General features: G+C 34.9%; 4 protein-coding genes across 5 annotated transcripts; all 4 read left to right on the plus strand.

Annotated features, from left to right (window-relative positions):
* Positions 1–1,027: 1,027 nt before the first annotated feature.
* On the plus strand, positions 1,028–2,673 carry LOC105770792 (lecithin-cholesterol acyltransferase-like 1). The gene is made up of 2 exons (XM_012592135.2): positions 1,028–1,483; positions 1,579–2,673. The coding sequence occupies exons 1-2, from the start codon at positions 1,101–1,103 to the stop codon at positions 2,486–2,488; spliced, it is 1,293 nt and encodes a 430-aa protein (XP_012447589.1). The 5' UTR covers positions 1,028–1,100; the 3' UTR covers positions 2,489–2,673.
* A 2,175-nt stretch (positions 2,674–4,848) lies between these two features.
* On the plus strand, positions 4,849–8,287 carry LOC105770009 (hypothetical protein). Its single transcript, XM_012591035.2, has 3 exons — positions 4,849–5,605; positions 6,245–6,432; positions 7,282–8,287. The coding sequence occupies exons 1-3, from the start codon at positions 4,936–4,938 to the stop codon at positions 7,810–7,812; spliced, it is 1,389 nt and encodes a 462-aa protein (XP_012446489.1). The 5' UTR covers positions 4,849–4,935; the 3' UTR covers positions 7,813–8,287.
* A 4,201-nt stretch (positions 8,288–12,488) lies between these two features.
* Positions 12,489–17,614, plus strand: LOC105769372 (uncharacterized). 2 transcript variants are annotated; one of them, XM_012589972.2, is made up of 12 exons: positions 12,489–12,824; positions 12,901–13,090; positions 13,172–13,237; positions 13,402–13,508; positions 13,812–13,872; positions 14,203–14,262; positions 14,342–14,416; positions 14,852–15,004; positions 15,557–15,611; positions 16,355–16,477; positions 17,084–17,208; positions 17,304–17,614. In XM_012589972.2, the coding sequence occupies exons 1-12, from the start codon at positions 12,793–12,795 to the stop codon at positions 17,325–17,327; spliced, it is 1,071 nt and encodes a 356-aa protein (XP_012445426.1). In that variant the 5' UTR covers positions 12,489–12,792; the 3' UTR covers positions 17,328–17,614. The 2 variants fall into 2 exon arrangements, with proteins under 2 accessions (XP_012445426.1, XP_012445425.1); XM_012589971.2 differs by having other exon boundaries at positions 12,491–12,824; positions 16,979–17,208.
* A 2,566-nt stretch (positions 17,615–20,180) lies between these two features.
* On the plus strand, positions 20,181–21,072 carry LOC105769375 (basic leucine zipper 4). The gene has a single exon (XM_012589977.2). It carries the CDS (start codon positions 20,295–20,297, stop codon positions 20,718–20,720), a length of 426 nt encoding a protein of 141 aa, XP_012445431.1. The 5' UTR covers positions 20,181–20,294; the 3' UTR covers positions 20,721–21,072.

Below are 21,072 nucleotides of genomic sequence, written 5' to 3' on the forward strand. Positions count from 1 at the left end.
CTTAAAATGTGGAAGGTACTGGATTTCTGGTAGCAACTATAGAAGGAACAATTTCTACAATGACATGTATTCTCTTTTCTTATATCGGTATAGATATTCAATTTTTGATTGAGCGTATATATTACAATTTTAACTTAATAACTGCATACGATTAAAAAATCAAATGGTGTGTTCAAAATGTCAAATATAAATCTATTAGAAAACAACTTGACTAGTAGTATTGTGGAATAGATTTATCACATTTTGAATAGAATTGAGTCCAAAAGCCACCTATTTGAGGTTTACATCAATAATTAAAAAAAAAAACCAAACATGGCCGGTTTTAATAAGTAACAAACAGTGGGTTGGTTTAAATTTCACAAACAAAATATTATTATATATTTGTTTATATTATTTATCTTTTAAATAAAACCATATGATAGATTATTTTAATATATAAAAAATTGAATCTAAACTCATGAATTTTTTGGGTACAAATTGAAAATGTTTAGTGTAATAGTTATGAATGAAATCTAGACTTTTAAAGTGTGAATACATAACTTTAGTCATTTGGGTTTGCAAGTTTGATATCAATTTTCAAGTTTAGAAAACTTATTTGTTTTCATTCATTAAATCTCACAAGTTAAAAAGTGTTTGTATTCATATTTGGTGACAGTTGGCTCAAGAAATTAAATGTTGGGTAGAAGCAAATTGTCGCGAAATTCAAAGAAGGAAATAAAAATGAATGGCAAAGATTCATCTGTTTATGCTTGTCTGCAAGTGTAGGAGAGAAAGGCATGTTTATAGTAAGCGAAGATGAGGAGACGAGAAAGATGGAGGAGAAGTTAATAGGAAAAAGAATTAAATAACCTGACAGAAAAAGGGAAGCCAAGCATTGGATTTTGTTATAAGTGTGTATACATTCAACTTTGTTCCAATTCGTGATTGTATTAACATTGACGTGGATGCATTCTCCACCTCTTATTGCATTTGGGGATGTTCAAAGGCCACGAAAGTAAATGTTATCCCATATATAACAGGCCCCTCCTTCCTCTGCTTACCTCGATTGCTAGGATTGTATATAGATAAACCGATAAGGAAACAAAGAAAAAGAAAGACAAATGCGTGGACTAGGCCTCAAGCTAGCTCTACTCCGCATCGCCATGATGCTGTGCGTATGTAAAGCCACCTCCTCCCTTCGCCCTCTAATTTTGGTACCAGGGAGCGGCGGGAACCAACTTGAAGCGCGGCTAACAACTGGTTACAAGCCCTCGGGCCTGTTTTGTGGCCGTTTCTACCCAATTTTCAAGGATAAAGAAGGTTGGTTCAGACTGTGGTTCGACCCCAGTGTGCTACTGGCTCCATTTACCAAGTGTTTTAATCAACGCATGATGCTTTATTATGACCCTGATTTAGATGATTATCGCAATGCTCCTGGGGTTGAAACCAGGGTCCCTGAATTTGGTTCTACCAACTCCCTTCTCTACCTTAACCCTAATCTCAAGTAAGCTTGTTGTAGCAATTACTTTCATTCCTGCAGGATACGACTTGACTTGGATTTGGATATTTTCACTGTAAATCAATGCTTGCTATGTGCAGGCGTCTCACGGCATACATGGCACCGTTGGTGAAGTTACTGGAAGAGATTGGTTATGTGAGTGGTGAAACCATGTTTGGAGCTCCGTACGACTTTCGATATGGCTTAGCAGCTGAAGGCCACCCATCCCATGTGGGATCCAAGTTCCTGCAAGAACTAAAAGATTTGATAGAAAAAGCAAGCGCTTCCAATGGAGGGAAGCCGGTGATTCTCCTCTCCCACAGCTTGGGAGGCCTTTACGTACTCCAGCTTCTCAACCGAAACCCACCTTCTTGGCGCCGAAGATTTATCAAACACTTCATTGCACTTTCAGCTCCTTGGGGCGGCACGGTTCAAGAAATGCTCACATTTGCTTCTGGGAGTTCATTCGGGGTGCCCCTGGTTGACCCATTTCTGGTGAGGGGAGAACAAAGGAGCTCCGTGAGTAATCTCTGGCTCATGCCTTCTCCTAAGCTTTTCGGCCCTGGAAAAGCTCTTGTAATTACTCCAAACAAGGCTTATTCAGCTCATGATATACCAGAATTTTTGAACGACATTGGATATCCAGAAGGGGTGATTCCTTATATATCACGAATCCTCCCCATGACTGAATCATTAGCAGCTCCCAATGTTGGTTTGACGTGCATATTTGGGACAGGGGTGAAGACCCCAGAGACTTTGTTATATGCGAAAGCAGGGTTCGATAAGCAGCCAGAGGCAGTTTATGGGGATGGGGATGGGACAGTGAACTTGGAGAGCCTATCGGCACTCGAGTCACTGTGGGCTTTTGAGAAAAACCAATCACTTAAGGTGATAAGAATGAGTGGGATTTCTCATACTTCAATACTGGAAAAAAGTGCAGCACTTGAGGCGATAATAGCGGAAATTTCTTCCATCAATTCCAAGGCCCAGGCCGAGGTCTCTTTCGAGTAGAGCCGTCGAATTTGGACAGCAATACAAACTTTTCAGATATTCCATTGTAACTAAGAAACAAATTTCTGTGTTTCGTTGCCACACATAGCTTATACATGGAAGTTGGAGCATGTAAGCTTCGGACTTTGGGTATAACTGTCTTGTCAAGGCAAAGGCCGAAAATGAGAAAAATATACTTCATCCAATCTGAGACCGTTGGATTCGAGTTAGCCGCAAGTAAAATTAGGTTAAAATCAAGTTAATCAATCGAATAGATATTTTAGGTGAAGTGAGATTAACACGTATTTGATATGACAATCAAATTAATTGAATTTATATAAATATACTAAAATCATATCCATTATAATATTTTTCAAATCCAAATAAATATACTCACAGTTGAATAAAATTCATTTAACATTCAACAAAGATTTTAAATATACAATTCTCAAGTCTCAGCCAAAGTGCCAAACCCTTCTAGAATCTGGTCAAATGCAGTGTTCCCCCTCTGGGAGCACTGAACTGGGATGGTTAAAAACCAATACAGATGAATTGGGTGGCTTCTGCAGGAAAATTGGTGGATGCTCGGTGATACAAGTCGAGCTATGGGCGGTGCTTGATGGGTAAAACGGTTGCCTGGGACATTGGAGCCAAGAAAGTTATAGTCGAAAGTGATGATTAATTTGATCAATGACAATCAAGCAACTGATAGTGGAATGGCACTGGTGAGACGTATATAAACAGCTTTGTTTGAGGCAATGGAGCATTAAGTTCAGACATACATGTTTACAGAGAAGCGAACCTTGCCGCTGATTTCATGGCCAAGTTCTGATTCAGATATAATTCTGGGCTGAAACGAATCAACCAACCTCCGGCGGGAGTACAGAGAACTCTTACCGGGATTACTTTGGGAAAAATCTACTGAGAAATGTTTATTTGAAATGTCTTGGTGTAGGTTGCTTTCTTGTACCAGTAAAAGAATATTTTGGTTCAATAATGTTGTGTTGGGTCTAACTCCTCTTGACTCTAGATATAAATTCTCTCGTTGAATCTGCAAATTTAGAATATAAATATCAATTTAAAAATTATATATAATAAATAATAAAACACATGGTTTAAAATTAATTAATAATAACACATGAAATATGCATGTTATTAAAACGAAAAAATTAAATTAAATTATTTATCATGATGTTGTCATCAATCTTGAGTTGACACCAAGTTAACTTCTGACATCAACTCGATCAAATACATTATTAATATATACAATTGATTAATGCAATAAAGTGTGCATAATAAACTTAAAATGTATAAAAAATATATATAAATTTTTAGTTGAATGGTAAATTAAAAGTATTATTAATGCAACAAGGCGGGTTTAAATCTCATCAAATGTATATTTTTATTGTTTCTAAGTGAAAAGATCGAAATACCCTCAAATAATATTACTTATTTTAATTGCGAAAGGGTATTCCCTTAACTTTCTAACCGAGTTGCTGACCTGATTGAGGGTAACACCGACTCAATCAAGAGCTTAAATAATAGTATAGTATACAACTAATTGAGGTAATAAAATGTGCACAATAAAATTAAAATGTATAAAAATATTAAAATAAAATTTTAATTTGGTGGTAAATTGAAGGTTTTATTAATGCAATTGGTGTGAGTTTAAATCCCACCATATGCATAATTTTATTTTTTTCTTTTAAAGTGAAAAGATTAAAATACCTCAAATCAAATTATGTGTTATAATTATAAAAGAGCATTCTTATAACTTCTTAACCAAGTTGGTGAACCAGTTGAGGGTGACAACGACTCAATCAGAAGCTTAAGCAATTGAGGTGATACTGACTAAATCAAAAGCTTAAATAATAGAATGGATGTAATAGAAGGAAAAGCTGAGACTGATTTTTAAAATATAAATCTAAAATATGGGTTGATATTGAATAAGACCAGAGTGGTGTGGTATTGATTGCTTTTAGACCCAATGAACCTTTGGTAAAATAATAAGATAATGAAGCAGTCAGAAAAGCCCACAACATGGGGTTAAAGCCCAGTCAATTTCCAGAGTAAAATAAAAACAAATTTGATTTTGGAAGTATTTTTTGTTTGAAATTGAAACCAAACCAACAGTTAACAAACAACCAAAAACAGGAAAAAGGACTCTGTATTTCACTGAGTCAGAACAGATCCACGACAGCAGTGAACAAAAACAGTGGCAAAGCCAAGCTCTCTTTATACTTACGTGGCAATAACATTCAGGACATAAATCCAGACCGCAACTGTGCTTATGGTGGTCCAATGACCATATGATTGCCCCACTCTTATATTTAATTAATTAATTAATTAAAGCGAGCCTTTTTAATCCAATAAGCCAAGCTTTCAAGTTTCGATCAATCAGTTTCTCACCCTCTCCCGTTAAAATCCAAAAGGCAAAACAAGTGAAAAAGAACAAAAGGAGAAGAAGAATGTCATGGTTAGCTCGATCCCTAGCGAATTCCCTCAGTCTCGACGACGATGGCAATGAATCAGCTTCTTCAAGAGATGAGGAAAACGACGACGTAAGCCATGACTCCCAATCATCGGCTCCTCCACCGCACCTGATTCATAACGAGGAAACCGAGGCCAAGGGGGAACACCAATCGCTGGCCCCCGAACAAGTAGCCGAACTCCAATCCCATGGCATCAAAGAAGATCTATCGGAGCTCAAACAAACCCTGACGCGACAACTCTTCGGTGTCGCTTCCTTTCTCGCTCCGCCACCGCCTCCTCCTCCTCCTCCTCTTTCTTCAACGCAATTCAATGGCCAATCGAATGGTCGATCATTCTCTAATTTGAATCAACCTGAGCCGTCGGATCAATCTATCTCACGGGACGAGGAGGATCCGTCTGATCCTGCCGCGGTCGCGGGGGTTAGAGACGATTTAGCTGAGATCGGGGGAACGTTGTCTAAGATGGCATCCGACTATTTTCCGTTTGGACAGGGGGAAAATGGCGAAGAAAACGAATGCGAGGAGGAGGAGGAGGATTTCGAAGTGGTTGGGATCACGGATGAGGTGTTGGCGTTTGCGAGGAATATCGCCCATCACCCAGAAACGTGGTTGGATTTCCCTCTTGATCCCGATGAAGACTTGGATGGTAATATTGTTTTCTTCATCAATCATCATTAATTTTGATCTCATTGTATAGTAATATACTCTTGGTTGTTTTTCTATATTCTCTGCCTTGGGATTCTTGCTTTTCAGCTCAGTTGTTTAGAGCTCAGCTGATCAAAATGTTAATTTTGTTTCGATTTCAGTTGAAAACTAGATAGTTTGAATAAAAAATACGAAATTCATACTACCATTATTTTCCATGTTGACTTTATGCGCCATTGATTCTGTTGTTGGAAGTCTTTGCGATATTGGATCATAAAATAAAGGAGTTAATTATGATTAACAGTAAATGTAGTGATCTGTGGTTCCTGCCCATGACTTTATTATTGAATTGGTTTGCAGTTTGAACCATTGCTTTAGTCTGTGCTTCTCTCGTCAAATGATTGGACTGAAAACCTATTTTTCTGTTTGCGATTTCGATCAACATCTCCCATCTATGCTTGAATTTTAGATACATAAGAACGGTTATGTTATCCTTGCTCCATCTAACACATTCTTCTTGTTTGGCTAGCTAATTTTGGTTGTAATTTTTGCGGTTTTATTTTGGTTACTTTTATAATTATTATGTATAGGTTTATAACATGACAATCAGAGTTTATGCTTTTGTTTTTCCTTGTTTTAGATTTTGACATGTCAATTTCCCAACGAGACCATGCTATGGCTATTGAATATCTTGCTCCGAGACTGGCAGCTCTGAGAATTGAACTCTGTCCATGCCATATGAGTGACAGTTACTTTTGGAAAGTTTATTTTGTTCTTCTGCATTCAAGACTTAACAAGGCTGATGCAGAGATTCTGTCTACACCTCAGGTAAGTGACTTCTTGTAGATGTAGTATAAAAAGGGGGTTTATATAATATTGATCCCTAATTGAGCATTCAATTAATTTCTGTTTCTGTTTCCTTGTTTCGTTTTCCTGGCTGAGGTTACAAATTTACATTTTTAACTTTTAAATCTCAAATCCATATGGGAATAGAAGATATTGCAAAGTCTGATAATTGATATGAATTCCTTTGAGTTTTCTTGAAGTTCACTCTTACACATTGGCTTTGCATGACATCCACATTTTACACTTCCTCCTACTACCTGGCTAGTTTACTCCATGGATTCACTATTATCATTTCCATAACTGTAATAGTTTTTTTTTTATAAACATCTCTGCATGTTTACTTAGCCTCTTCAAAGTCTGGCATGCATGCTCTTGTCCTGGATTAATCAACCCTTTCATGGCTTGGTTTCCATGGTTCCTGAGTCGTATCTGATGTACAAAGATGTGAGAAAATTGTTCCATTCTTTCGCTTAAGAAATTTATTCTCTCCATTTTGTCAAGAAGACTTCTTACAAATTTGTCAGCCAAATTGATTTTGGATTCTTCATAATTTCCTGGTCTTTAGCTGAACTTGTTATATGCTCGGTACAGAAGCATTTCATATCATATAGTTTCATGGAAATTTTCTTATGATTTATTTGAATTACCAACAGGGATTTGTTTGCCTTAAGTGTAGTTTTTCAAGAGATACTTTATGTACCTATTTCTCACTATATTAGTGTGGTTGGTACAATAACATTTCATGTACTTCATGTTTGGCAGTTATTAAGCTTACAAGCAGAATATTGATCAATTCTCAATTCTTTTTGGTGGTTAATTTATTGCTAGCAGGTAATGGAAGCTAGAGCATTGTGGATGAAGGAGCTGCAAGAGCAAACAAAGCCTGAAACTGATTGGTATGGAGGAAGCAATTCCCACTTAGGAGACAGCCATAGTATAATGCACAATGGTCTTACTCCTTCCTCTTCCAATTATTTTGCCTTTGAGACCATGTCTCCTCGGACCTATGCTTCTGAACCCGCATCTAGCATCTCAACAGACTATGTGACTAAGCATCCAGTTGAAAGTACTGAGATGCCATTTGTGGACAAGCCTGTTATTGAGGAAAAACAGGTGTCTAACACTGAGGACAAGGGTAATGTGGCTGGTCCGTCCTCAAAAATATGGATTCCAGATTTTGATGATGAAGAGATTGACTGGCCAGAAGATGATGGTCCTGATGTTGGTGGTTATAGTGGGGCTGCAATTTGTGCGGAGGATGTAGAAGATATTTCTTTCAGTGATCTTGAGGATTTCGATGATAGTAGCACCCCTACAAATTCTAAGTTAGTTTCAAAAGGATTTGAAACTTCTAAAACATAGACCTGGGATTCGATTTAGCTTGGCATAAGCTTTGCTTGTTGGATCAAAGATGGAACCGGACGGCCATTTAGTTTAATGTAGAACCTCGGATGATGGACGCCAACAGCATCATCGATGCAGGGGAAATGGTTGCAGGTGGTGAAAGTGTCTCGGAACTTGGGAGCTTGTTTGTATATGATGAGTGATCAATCAAGTGTTAATAGAGTGTTTTTCCGTTGATTTTTGGAAGTATTCTGGGATGGAAAAAGGGGCAATGTCAAAGGACAATTGCTTTTGTTCATAGACAGAAATGTGGAAGGAGTTAGAAGCATTGAGAACAATTTTTTTGTCTTAGTTTTCTTTGATTGGGATACAAGATTTGTACAGAAAAATCTGTAAGTTAAAGTTCCATTCTTAGAACTTGAGATCACGATTCATGTAATTTTTTTAATCTTTCTGCTAAAGATTATGTAATAAAAGATATCATTGTTCATGAGATTTGACTCTCATATTGCTATAATATTAATAAATGGTAACAAAATGGTTGTCAGGTCATCTGTTTGACCAATCCAAAGCATCAAAACAAAGTGAGAGACATTATGGTTTCTGTCTGTAGTGCTGTTGCAACGCAGGTGAAAATGTCACATCAATAGAAATGAAGTGAATAACTGAGGTTCGAACTTCCTTTTTGTTGTTACTGGTCTTATCTTTAGGAAATACTTTCCTTCAAATTATTAGCATCATTACAAATACTGACGTTTACCTCAATGTGAGGGTATTTGTTTTGTTGCACTAAATTAGCTTAAGCCATCTATACAAATCATTCCAATTTATTTATGGTTTACAATTGAACCAATATCAACTTCATGGCTTATGGTTCTGAGTATAAATATAATCCAAATGAGCAGCAAGGGTTCTTCGTATCAAGCTCTCCCCTTTCCCAACTCCTTCACAGTTGTCATCAACATCAACTCCCTACAAGAACCAAAACCCATAGCCTTATTATTAATCGAAGAAATAATATAAGAACAGAAAAAAAAAAAAAAGAAACATGGAAATGATTGGGTTTGGTAAGAAGAATAGAAATGAAAGAAACAATGCCTGGTGCTTGGTTAAGAGGAAAGCAGGGTCGGGACGAGCAGCATAACATAGCATAAAATTGAGGAGAAGGGCAGCAATGAAAAGGGTGAAGAGCTTAGACATGTTTTTCATTTGGAATTCAAGAGAGCATCATTGGAGGTACTTCTTAATGGTACAAAAACGTTCAATTTATAAAGGCAGCAAAAGAGAGACGCTAGTCAATCCAAACCCAACCACTTAATTCATCACATGTGTGTGGATATGCTTCGGCTAGAGATTGCTACGAATCAAGACTCAAATCAGCCATAGCAAAATAGTAATTGAATGGAATTATTGATGGAAATAAAAAAAAGTCCCATTAGAGCTTCGATTGGTAAGATATTAACAAGGAGAACTCTTCTTTTGCCTGATGAAAACTGAAGAAATCTCTGGGGATTTTGCAGTTTAGTAGTGCTGGAATTGAGAGGTTTGATTACGTAAGTTATTAACAAGGAGAAGTCTTGAATGATTATTGCAAAAGAGGCAAAGGAAATTAAGGTGTCTAATACTAACAGGGTCTCCTGCGAATCAAAACCCAATGAAGAAAGAGGCAAATGGAGCACATAGTGAACCCCACCCTCGTAGGGGTGTTCATTCGGTTAACCGACCCGAAATAACATTAACCGAATTAACCGACTTTTCAAAATTTTTAACCGTTAACCGAACCGAAATTTTTAAAAAAAAATTAACTGAACCGAAAATTATATATTTTTTTATTTTTGGTTAAAAATTAACCGAATTATCTGAATTAACCGGATTACCCGAATTAACTGAATTACCCGAATTAACCGAATTGAATCACTACATAATTAAATTATTTTTAGACTTTTAGACTTTAGTTTTAGTTTTAGTTTTAGAATTTTATTTTATTTATTAAATTATTTGTAATTTTATTGAATCACTACATAATTAAATTATTGCTTTCGAAAAACACATGTTTGGAATCAAAAGTAAGTTGAGACTCGTAAGCAATGTTAAATTAATTTTTAAAAGTGACATCGGTTTTACGATTTATATTTGAAATTGTAATTGTCTTTTTTAATAATATTTTCTAAAATTTAAACTTGTTTTTTTCTTATACTCAATCACTTAATTCATTCAAACTCAAAAACAATATTTTGTATTTTTTTAAAATTAATTTTTGAGTCAAGTTTTAATCCTCATTTATAATCTAATATATATTATTTAATATTTATCTTGAGTGTATAATTATTTTCTTTTTAAATTCTATTTCAAATAATGATTATATTTTACTATTGGTTTATATATTCAAATTAAAATTCATAAATATTTTTATTAATTATTTAAAAATATTTAGAATCTATATTTTATGTATCAAAATATTAACATAGAATTACAATAAATTATTTTTTATATTTTTATTATAATTTAATTTGGTATTTCATGTATTATAATATTAATGAATTTAAATAAGACATACTTGTAATTACACAATGGATGAAGGGCATGTGTAGGAATTAGACTTATCTAGTAATAATTAAAACCACCACCATATTTCAAAGTCTCTTTTAACAGCTCATGGGGTATAGCTTCAATTCCACCCCAAACCCTCTCTCTTTTCTGTGGTTTTCTTTCAATTTCAGGGCTTTCACAGCCAAATTCATGGCAGCCACTACTACCTCCAGTACTACTACTACCACCAGTAGTAACAGCTCTGGTTTCTTCAACCTTCGATCCAACAACGTCAGGCCCTCGTCATCCGCCACCCGTGGCTCACCGCCAGTTGCATGCGGAAAGCTGGATGGTGTGGGTGTATGGTTCGTCAATGGCGTGGCGACCGCTTTCTTTGCATCGCTAGAACGATGTTCTTGCATCCGTATAGCCACCGAGGACGATGGCGAGGATGCAAACGATGTGCCCTTGATTCAAAGTGATGGGAATGTAAGGCATCTTGCTGGAACTACCAGCAGGAAGAGAACAAGGAAAGGGAACAACAAACAAGGCTAAAGTGCTGCTCCTTATATATATTGTTCATTTTCTAATTTGGTAAGTCAAAATATATGATGGGGTTTCTTGGATTTGTGAATGTTTTAATGGAGTTTACGGGTTTACAGTTCATGGAGTTTATGGGTTTTCAGCCATTGTTTACAGTTCAGATTGTTTATATAACTAACTACGTTAATGGATAGAAAAATGAATCCAAAAATTCGTCGTCTAGATATTTTTTATAAAAAAAACGAATTTAAATATCATATATTTATGAATTAATTAAAATAAAATTCGATTTTGAAACTCATTTACTGGTCGGAAGTTTATATGTATGGTTCTAGTGTGTAGGAAATTGGGCAGTGTTTATGTTTGAAAATTAAGCACAACTTGATTGAATACTAAATATGGAGACTGGAGAACATGCTCATCCCACATTTATTAATTTTTGCAAAGAATAAGAGAGGAATTAAAGAATTCAAAATCCACTTTCCTTTTGTTGGTTCATCATTTTGAATGATGTTTTATAATGTTGTTTGCTGGACAAAAGTTCCTTTTGCTTTTGCTTTTCTCCTAACCCAAAGCACGCAATCCAAATTTTAAGATTTTTTTTATTTAACCGCAGAATACCCATTTTTTTTCTTCCTGCCTCCTATTCCTTTGTTGACAAAAAAACATGCAAACAAACAAACAAACACTTAAAAGAGAGAATGCACAAGTCTAAGGAAAAAAAAAACCTGAGGAACTGTTTTAAGACCAAGCAACACGTTTCTCTTCTCTTTTATTGAAAATAAAAATAAAAAGAGTTAATTAGGAATTCACATCGAAATATGAATTGGATAATTCTAATAAGATTTTGTTTTAATTTTTATTTGATTGAGGATCATATTAAAAGCAAGCTATTAATGTGAAATCAGCCCCACTAAAAACATGTTCATAATGGTTATTATCCTTTATTTTAGCTTTAACTCTCTCTTTTTGTTGGTTTGATAAGCAATACTTTTAGTTATGCCTGCTATTCAATTTTTTATCTGACAGCTAGCTTAAATAATAAAATATTCTTAATCTAATCCAATTAATATAAAATTAGTACTACACAATTACTATATGGGTGAGATTTTAAATAAAAACCGAGTGAAAATTTTAAATAACATTAATATTTTTTAAAAATAAAATGTAATAATATATGATTTCACACGAGACATTGTAATATAAAATTTATTATGAAAACAAATTTATGTGATAAATATAAAAGATATATTTTATACAATGTATCTTTTTATACCATGTATGTGTTAATTATTTTTTATACAATGTATATTTTTGTTTATTATTAAAAATATATTTAAACGTGTATAAATTATATATTTTATTATTATAATAACAATATTATCAACCAAATTAAAATTCAATCGATTAATTCTTTTTTCTTAAATATTTTAAAAATAACAAAAAAAAAATAGAAGAAGTACTAAAGTTTTATTGGGAGGAGGGATAAATTAAAGGTTTCTGTTGTTTTTTTTTTTTGTGTAATGTGGACCACGGAAAATGAGCCCAAGCTCAATATTAGTTTTAGTATTTCAAATAGGTTATGGGTCTAGTAGCTTAAATAAAAAGGCCCAGAAAACCTCCGTTATGCAGAAACCGAGGTCGTTTAGTTGCTCCTAGCTGGCCTGGCAATGGCACCAAGCTTTCTAAACTGGAAGTTAGAATGAAAGTCGCATCTTTCTATTCTCTCTCAGCACGTAACTGGCCAACTAACTAACTGCTCAGCAACATCCGATCAATGTCGCGCCACTTTCAATTTTGCCCTAAACTTTTCCCATCCCTCTCCTAAATCTTCAAAATAAAATAAAATAAATCATTTAACGGTACAGTAAATTGTAATAATTTAATCGAAAAGACCGCATCTCGTCAACCGCCAAAAAAAAAGCCATGCTCGGTGTTGGAGAAGAAACGCCTTCCAGGTAAACGCATTCAAAATTGATGGTTTTTTTCTTTTACAATTTTAATTGTTAATTTTTTCCTAGTGTTTTGGTGTAGGTTTGATTTACTTAGCATGGTTAAAAAGCACTCGAATTTATTGGGGAAAACGGTGGTGGAAGAGGAAGATGCTTCCGACGTTGAAATGGACGGTCAATTTTGGCACGACGTCTTCGATCTGTATTTCGTTCGGGGAAAGGAATCAAAACGACGCCAAGACGACGATCTCTTATTTTTCGTGAGAAAATGGGTATAAAATCTGTCTCACTTTTTCAAAAAAAAAAAAATAGGGGGAGAATTAAGCTAATTGTTTCAACTTATGTTGCTGTAGAGGGAACATGGTTTTAATGATAAGAACGGCGTTGCTCCTTACTTTGTACGCAGGTGGGCACTTGAGGTAAAACGAAGTAAAAAAAGACAAAAATCAACTTCAATCTGAATTGAGTTTCTTGTTTAATTTGATTGATTCCTTTTTACTTTAGTAGTTTACTTAGCTTCTTTTTATAATGTCGTTGGTGAAAATTGTATGTTAGACATTATGTTCTTTCTTTTGTGAACCAGTTGGATAAGTTGGTTGGTGAGAGTTTCTCAGAGGTGGATTGGAGGCGCTCGTTTTACTTGAACATGATTGCCCATACTTCGTACTCTGTAACAGTAGCGATTTGCAGGTGACTTGTTCACTTCCTTGTGTCGTGTCTTATCTATGCTATGCTTTTATCATCGTAATGGTTGATACTTTCTTATAGTTAGATGGTACATTTTGTTTCTTACTACTCTAGCAATGTCTAATTGTTTCCTCCTCACTTCCCCTTCGGTGAACTAACTTTTCTCTCTCCATACCTGTAATTTGAAGTTTAAGAAATAAAAGAGATATTTATTTGCAGGTTAAGGGACACTCCCCCAATTGGTAGCTTCACTGTGTTAGATAATAATTAAATTTTAACTATGAGTTCTTTTTCTTCTTTTGCCAGTCAGCAAGTCCTTAGAAATCGTCAAGTGGGGCAAGATACACCATTGTCTTCTATATACAAGGTAACCCCTGCTTTAATGTGGCTAGTGTAGGAGGACATATTTATATCTCTCAACTTTTTTGACTTGTTTGTATTGTTGAAGTAAAATCTGTCATCTTGGAGGAAATCTGACTAATTTTTTTCTGAGAAGTGTTTGATTCTACATGATGTGCCAATTGTTGAGTTCATCTTTGTTATAAGCCATAGATTGCTAAAACTTTTTGCGATTTGAATGCAGAAAACTGAATTATTCTTAGGATAAATCAAATACTGTACCTTGCAAAGATTTCAAAATCTTCATGCAACATTTGCATTCTGCACAATCTAATCCTTTAGTTCTGCTGTCCTGCAGATTGTGAAGACTGTTTATGCATCTCCCAGCCGAGTAAATTTTCATTTGGACTCAAAAAAGGCAAGCTTATCATTTTAGCAATCTTGGTGATATTGAGCTTTTCTTCAATTTCATGACATTCTCACTAATTTGGATCTAGGAAGTAGAGACAACACCTGCCTATCCAGACATCTGTTTCGCCATAGATGATTTTGACTCCACTTTTGATGCAGTGGTAAATGCTTTCTTTTCCTTTATAAATTCACTCATCTGTGTGTTTATGATAGTGTATTGCACTAATGCACATAATATATTAATTTTCTTCAATTTGATTGATTTATAATGAAACTTCCAATGAAGTAAACTACTGCTCTTTGTTTGCATTAAAGTAAGTTTAGATGTGGTAAATGGGGTTTCAACTTGGCTAGTATTACTGCATTCCTCTCACAACCTGTGATAAAAGCACTGAGCTAATAAGAAGTTGGATTTTGCTATTTCTGTAGCATATATAAGGACCAAAGTCACTTCTTTATTTGAAGCTTTGCATTGCATTCTTCTTGGTTATACAGTTATCCTTTTGTTATGACATAGTAGGATTTCATGGAAAGCAGAAGCTTTTTGTCAGTTGTAGGACCTCCAGAATGTAGCCATGACATATTTTCTCATCCAGGTCTTGACAGATACAGATCTTTGCTACTGCGTGCTGCTTAATGCACTTGATGGCGCAGGATTTCCTAGTGAAACAGATACAAATGATAGCTGTTCCAGTAACAAATTACCATTGGGAGTAGATACTAATTCTATGAGGACAAAAAATTGTAAGGTTTGGGTCCTCTCTCAGGTCCTTTGTAATAATTTATTTGTATTAGCCCATGATCAACCAGGGTCTTCACATCTGAAATAGTTACTTAGAACTGCTAGGTTTTTTATGTCACTTTATGATGGTCAAATTATTTGTTGTTCCTTAGAACAATGAATTGATCAGCATTCAGCAAGGAGCAAGTGAGGTGGCATTGTTGACTAGGACTTAAAATGGGCTGCTTTGGTGTTTTAACAATTGTGCATTTTGGTGCAGAATGAATCTTCCTTTATGTTGTTCTGTAAGCATTCAAATTAAATTAACATAAACCATGAAAGGGGGAAATATGCATGAGAAGAAAATGATTTTCTCTACACCAACTATGAATATTTTATTATCATGAATTAGTTTTGAAGTTTAAGTTATAAATAACATTGTGGTTAGCATCAAATAGACTGACGCTTGAGTTTTCAAAATTAATATGGATTTATTCTGTGAAAAGCTGCCTAGGAATTCTTTATATGCTACAAAGATCAGTTTGTGTACAACTTGACATGCTGCTAATTATTATGGCAGCTAACTCTTTTTTCTGGATTTGTCAGCTATCAAATGGTTCGGGATGCATATGATGGTATACCTTTTTACTCTTTCAAAGAATTGGCTTCTGTTCTTATTCTTTCGAAATTCTATAAAGTTTGGTGCTTCAACTGATTTTTATATGTAAAACATACTACCATGGCTTATTTAACTTTGAATTTGGTTCTTTTGTTTAAGCAATAACTGATGTACCTTTCACTGCAGTCTTGTAATGGGTTGGCATCCCTATGGTGCCTTTTAGTGCAACATTTTCTTCTTTGTAAAAAATAATAATGATAATGTGCCTGTAGAAGAACAGACACAACAAGTCTATAAACTACCAGTTGATTTAATGTTCTCCTAGCTTGATCTAGTATAAAGGATGCAAAACATGTAGACTGCTTATCTGATGTGTTAAAGAATTTATTCTTAGCTTTTCATGTGTTCTTATACTACGTTTGGTAGGAGTATTATCTTTTCACCATGTTTAGCATAACGGTTAGCAATAAGCTAATTGAAATTGGTAATTTTTTGCCACTCGCATAACTTATTTTGGAAAAAAGAATGAAACCTTTTTGCTTATTTTGAAGAGGTGTTATTTTTTACAAGAGTTTATACTCATCTTTCTAATTTCAAGTTTAGATTTCTAACGACTATTCTTTATTTTATGTATAACTATTGTAATACATACGTAATAAATAAGCTTTTTCCTCATATTATTATGCTAGTAACCAAACGAGACATTAATTCCTCTTCATGCTTATTTAGCCCTCGCCCTATATCGTTTTTCTTTCTCAGATGGGCATTCCCGATTTGGAAGTCTTCTGTCAGTTGGTCATTCCTCTGGGAAAACAGACAGACTTTACATGAAAGGTCCTGGAGGACGTGGGGAAGTTGAAGTTGCTGTTTCAGGTGTTACAGGTCAGTAAGAATTTCTATCTAAAACTTATCTTGTAAAGTTCACGTTCTTTTGTGTTTCCTCCCCTTTCAAGGCTTGTGTAGTTTAAATGTTGCAACAGAGTTTAAACTGATCATAACCTTTTGTTTCTCAAGGCTTAATGTGTGCCAAAGCCCAAAGTGCCCCATGTCTTATTGATCAATCGATCATAATGTCTCACTTCAAAGTGATAATGGATTTGAGTGTATTGATTATTGATGATTATGTTAAACTGTAATTAGTATCTGTAGTTAATGATGATTTGTCAGCATGGTTTGTGTAAGCGGTTGACCAGTGAAAATTTTCAATGCATTACTTTTAGAATTATTATGAATACTTTGCTTCCTTTTTTCCCCCCAATGTTCTATATTTCTCCTTTTATGAACATCTGGTCCATTTAATGCATAAAATTAGTTGATTGATCATGATAAGTGAATGTTGCATGTAGAGTTGAGTAAAATACTGAATTTATGTTTCTCTATCAGACCAAAGCAAGCAATATTCTGGCCCTTTTTCACCAATTAAGTCAAAAAGGGGTTTAAGACTTGGCTCAATGTTTCGTAAAGCAGCTTCTGTTGTATCTTTGGCAGCAAAGCATGCTTATGCGGCTGCTGCAGCTACTTCAACTTCTGATGAAGAGATGATACCTCTTAAATGCTGCTTAATGTCTATAACATTGCCCTGGGAACACATTGCTCATGATCTTTTGTTCAAGGTATGATCTTTATATTCTAATTTCATAAGCTTCCATCAGCTGGTTTTTCCCTGCATCCGAATGAGTGTCTAACTACTACTTATATCCAAACTCAGAGAAGTCCTCCGGTGAACTTGTAAATGTCTTGTTGCCAAAATTTGTGAAATATACGAGGTATACAAGTATACGCAACCTGCAGAAGGGGAAAAAAGCATTAGAGAAGTGCACATGCAAAAGAAGTCTGAAAATTTCCACCCTCTGGAGCATGAACAGTGCTAATCTATTCCCCACATAAATTGGTGTGGGGTTGAGTGTTCTAAGGCTGTATTATGACAATTGTACATTATTAATAGTTCATTATGTTTCTTCATTGTATAAGATTCTTAAGCATTCCTAATGAATTCTAATGTTCTACGTGTGCTTTCTAGTCTCTTCTATGGCAAGGAATTTCACTTAGAAGTACCAATTCTATTTGCATAAGAATCGTTTCTTTGCAAGCCCTAAAGTTTTAGAAGACTCGAGAATGTCAGTTTCAAAGTGTTTCCTGTCCTTTCTTAATGGTTCTTTTCCTCATTGGCCAACCTTTCTTCTTTATTTTCTTTTACATATAAGTTATATGAACAAATTGAGTTAAATCTTGAGCTAAGTTTGTGCTCCGTGGGTTTACTTTCGCCAAAACTAGCTAAATTAAGCAAATCCATAACTAGAAGAAAAAACTGCTTCGAATAACTTAGGAGTGTGCAACTGTGCATTACTTTAGATGTTTGTGGACTGTGTGGTTACTTTTCTTTTTAGCCACACATTATATTTGGGGCCCGGGTGTTTGGCCTCTGAAAATACGTAAAGGCATTGGGGGATATGATCAAGATTTTGAGCTTTAGGGTACGCTGTCCTGGGATATCCTCACAGTCACACACTGCCTTTAGTGTGAACATGGGGCAAACAGTGGGTGGCTCCACCTGGTTTGCCTGCGCCCGAAGTAATACTCAAAGATGGCAAAGGGGCTTCTTCTTCTTCTAGTGTTGGGACGCCTGGCCATAGGATATTGGCCAACCAGCCTCTTTTTGCTGTTACGGGAAATATTGACGCTTCAAGTGTGCCAAATATATGCACTATTTTTGGACTTGGCTAGCCTCACTACCTATACCTATATAGCCTGATTCAAAGTTGAATCAATCATATCCTTAGAAAATCCTGGTCGAGCCCTTTATTACTTTATTATCATCTACATTATTGCGAGGGAAAAAAAACTTAATCCCAGTTTCTAATAGTAATTATTACTAATTTTTTACAAAGAATTTTTGAGTTTGAAAGTTTTGGTAGGGTCCTCAAGCTTTCAATAATTAGAAGGAAAAAGAAATAGTGTCTAAATCAATTGAGAAGGGGATTTCGTCCACAAAACCTAAGGGGCAAAAAATAACGTGAAGTGTCATATATTGCTACTGTAATGAGTAAGTAGAGAAACTAAGGCAGCACTTTAATCTCCGCAGCAAATGGTAAATGACATTAGGATAAAGGAGTTAGGCATGTTATCATATTAAAGCATTCTGCTTCAACGTTTTTTAAGGAAAATCAGTTCCAGCAGCACATGAAGCCCACTTGTATGTATATATTAATTAAAGCAGTAAAATTATACCATAAATATATATAAATAAAAGGATGGGTATAGCTAATGGTTGAGCTGAATTTCATAAAATAAAAAAGTTAATTGAATTACCTGCAACTGCTAGCAGCATGAGTAGCAGAATCGATCGTATGCATGCATGTTAGCCTCCACTATATAGTCTGTAGTATTATATATATATATATGCTAGCTACCCTGCTTTATATAATAAAACCTAACAGCCAAATAGAAGAAAACTTCCAAAGATCCCTCATTAAAGTTATAAATATTAAGCAGAAAACAACTATGTTTCAACTTCCAATAACACACACTAACTAAGAAAACTACCATCGAATCTGCAGTATTATGCTGCAAACAACTTTTAAGTCAATATTATATATAAATTTATATATATATGTAGAGGAAAAGCAAATAATCAGTATGATTTTCGATGGGGTAAAAGGTCACGACCCACGAATAACTTGAACCAAAAGGTAAACTCTAGTTCCACCATAAAACCTCTTCTTCTTCTTCTTTTTTCAGATTGCTTTTGCATGCTCAACAGGAAAAAGTACCTTAAAATTGATGTTATTTGATTCTTACAATAAGGGACCATATGGTTATTGTATAATTAGTTTGATAAATAAATATTTTCTTAAATCAAACTATCCAAAAGCAGTAAAAAATGGACACAAGAATTGGAGATGGGTTAGTGCTAAACTTTTCCCAGTAAATAATATTGTTTAAGAAAAAAGGAAAACCCTAATGTGTAACGCATATACGTTTGCAGTTGTCTTTTCCCCCACATGCAATGTCCCCTCGTAATCAAATATACATACATGCAAACTTCTTCTCCTTCTATACCTCTTTAAATCCACATTTTCCACTTATTATTTAAAATAATAAACATTTTAAAACAAGTTTTTAACCATTTGAAATTTACTCAACCAATGATAAGCTAAAATCTGTGTAGCAACAACTTGTATTATTTTATATTTGAAAAAGACTTTGATTTTAGTTTCACTCCGACGTATTCCACATGACTTCTGCTCTTTGTCTCTCTAATAAACATATATATATATGTATCACTTTTCTAGCAAAATTTCTTTTTTATCTGTTTTTGTTTGATTCTTCGTGATTAAGGTAAACCTAATATTTCTCCATGGCCCATCAATTCTTCCCATAAAATTATAAAGTAGGAGAACCAAAAAATGACCCCCACTAGTTAAGGATAATTAAAATAAACTTTCTTGGGGGGTTTGCCTTTTTTATTTTGAAAAAGTATCTCCCTTCCAAAATCTTTTGTTATGAAGGACCCTACATGTCCCTTACCCCTCCCCTTTAAATACCCTTTCCCCCCTCTTCTTACCTTCCCTTTTCCCCTCTTCTCTTACTTCCTACTATCATTTTAAAAAAACCCGGTCTATTTTTGTGTTCTTTCCCCTCTTTTTTTTTTTTTTTACTTAAACCCCTTCTTGTTCTTTGGTTTGGTTTAATTGACCCAATGTTCTTGTCCCAAGAAGCGGATCAGTTTCAATTACCGGTTAACGAAACCGGCTTCACACGCGAAGAGCTCGAAGAGTTATTGTCTTTTCTCGAATCGAATGAACCGGTAAGTCCAAACTCCGGTTCAGAAGGTTCGACTCGGGCGGTTTATTCACCGGACGAGAGGAAGAAGAGACGCATGAAATCGAACCGGGAATCAGCGAGGCGGTCCCGTTGGCGAAAAAGGATGCACTTGGAGAACATCACGGACGAAGTGAACCGGTTGAGCGTAGAGAACCAGCAGCTTAAGAACCGACTGAGTGCAGTCATTAATCAGTATCACATTGTATGGCGAGAAAATGAACAGTTGAGATCCGAATCCGAAGCTCTTTGGGCCAAACTCTTGGATCTTTACTGGACTTTAGCCACCATGCAATCGCGATAGCCTTCATCTTTTATCAAAGCTTTAAAAAAAAAAAAACTAAACCATATGAAATTAAGCTCTATAATTAAATCAACTAAAAATTATTGAAAAATTTGAAGCGTAAATGAAGGAATTTTAGAGCTTAATTTCACCTCTCTTTCTACATCGTAATAATTATAATAATAATTAGTAGGCAATCACTGAAATGGTCAAGAAAAGGTGGTGGTTTTCATAAACCCCACGTTTGATATATTGTAAAAAAAAATATTTTGTGTCTTTTACTTTTTTGTTTTTGGGTTCGGACTTTTCTTTGTTTACTATATAATGTAGTATCTTGAGGCTGTATATAATTCATGGGTCAATATATTAGTGA

This window comes from Gossypium raimondii, chromosome 5 (genome assembly GCF_025698545.1).
Source record: "Gossypium raimondii isolate GPD5lz chromosome 5, ASM2569854v1, whole genome shotgun sequence".
Classification (NCBI taxonomy): domain Eukaryota; kingdom Viridiplantae; phylum Streptophyta; class Magnoliopsida; order Malvales; family Malvaceae; genus Gossypium; species Gossypium raimondii.

What these genes read in the sequence shown, in the direction of transcription:
- LOC105770792 (XM_012592135.2), top strand. Translation starts at nt 1,101, where the DNA reads ATGCGTGGACTAGGCCTCAAGCTAGCTCTACTCCGCATCGCCATGATG. An exon ending in TACCTTAACCCTAATCTCAA is followed by an intron (nt 1,484 to 1,578) that starts GTAAGCTTGTTG and finishes TGCTATGTGCAG; the next exon opens with GCGTCTCACGGCATACATGG.
- LOC105770009 (XM_012591035.2), top strand. Translation starts at nt 4,936, where the DNA reads ATGTCATGGTTAGCTCGATCCCTAGCGAATTCCCTCAGTCTCGACGAC. An exon ending in TCCCGATGAAGACTTGGATG is followed by an intron (nt 5,606 to 6,244) that starts GTAATATTGTTT and finishes TCCTTGTTTTAG; the next exon opens with ATTTTGACATGTCAATTTCC. An exon ending in AGATTCTGTCTACACCTCAG is followed by an intron (nt 6,433 to 7,281) that starts GTAAGTGACTTC and finishes TATTGCTAGCAG; the next exon opens with GTAATGGAAGCTAGAGCATT.
- LOC105769372 (XM_012589971.2), top strand. Translation starts at nt 12,793, where the DNA reads ATGCTCGGTGTTGGAGAAGAAACGCCTTCCAG. An exon ending in GGAGAAGAAACGCCTTCCAG is followed by an intron (nt 12,825 to 12,900) that starts GTAAACGCATTC and finishes GTTTTGGTGTAG; the next exon opens with GTTTGATTTACTTAGCATGG. An exon ending in CTCATGATCTTTTGTTCAAG is followed by an intron (nt 17,209 to 17,303) that starts GTATGATCTTTA and finishes ATCCAAACTCAG; the next exon opens with AGAAGTCCTCCGGTGAACTT.
- LOC105769375 (XM_012589977.2), top strand. Translation starts at nt 20,295, where the DNA reads ATGTTCTTGTCCCAAGAAGCGGATCAGTTTCAATTACCGGTTAACGAA.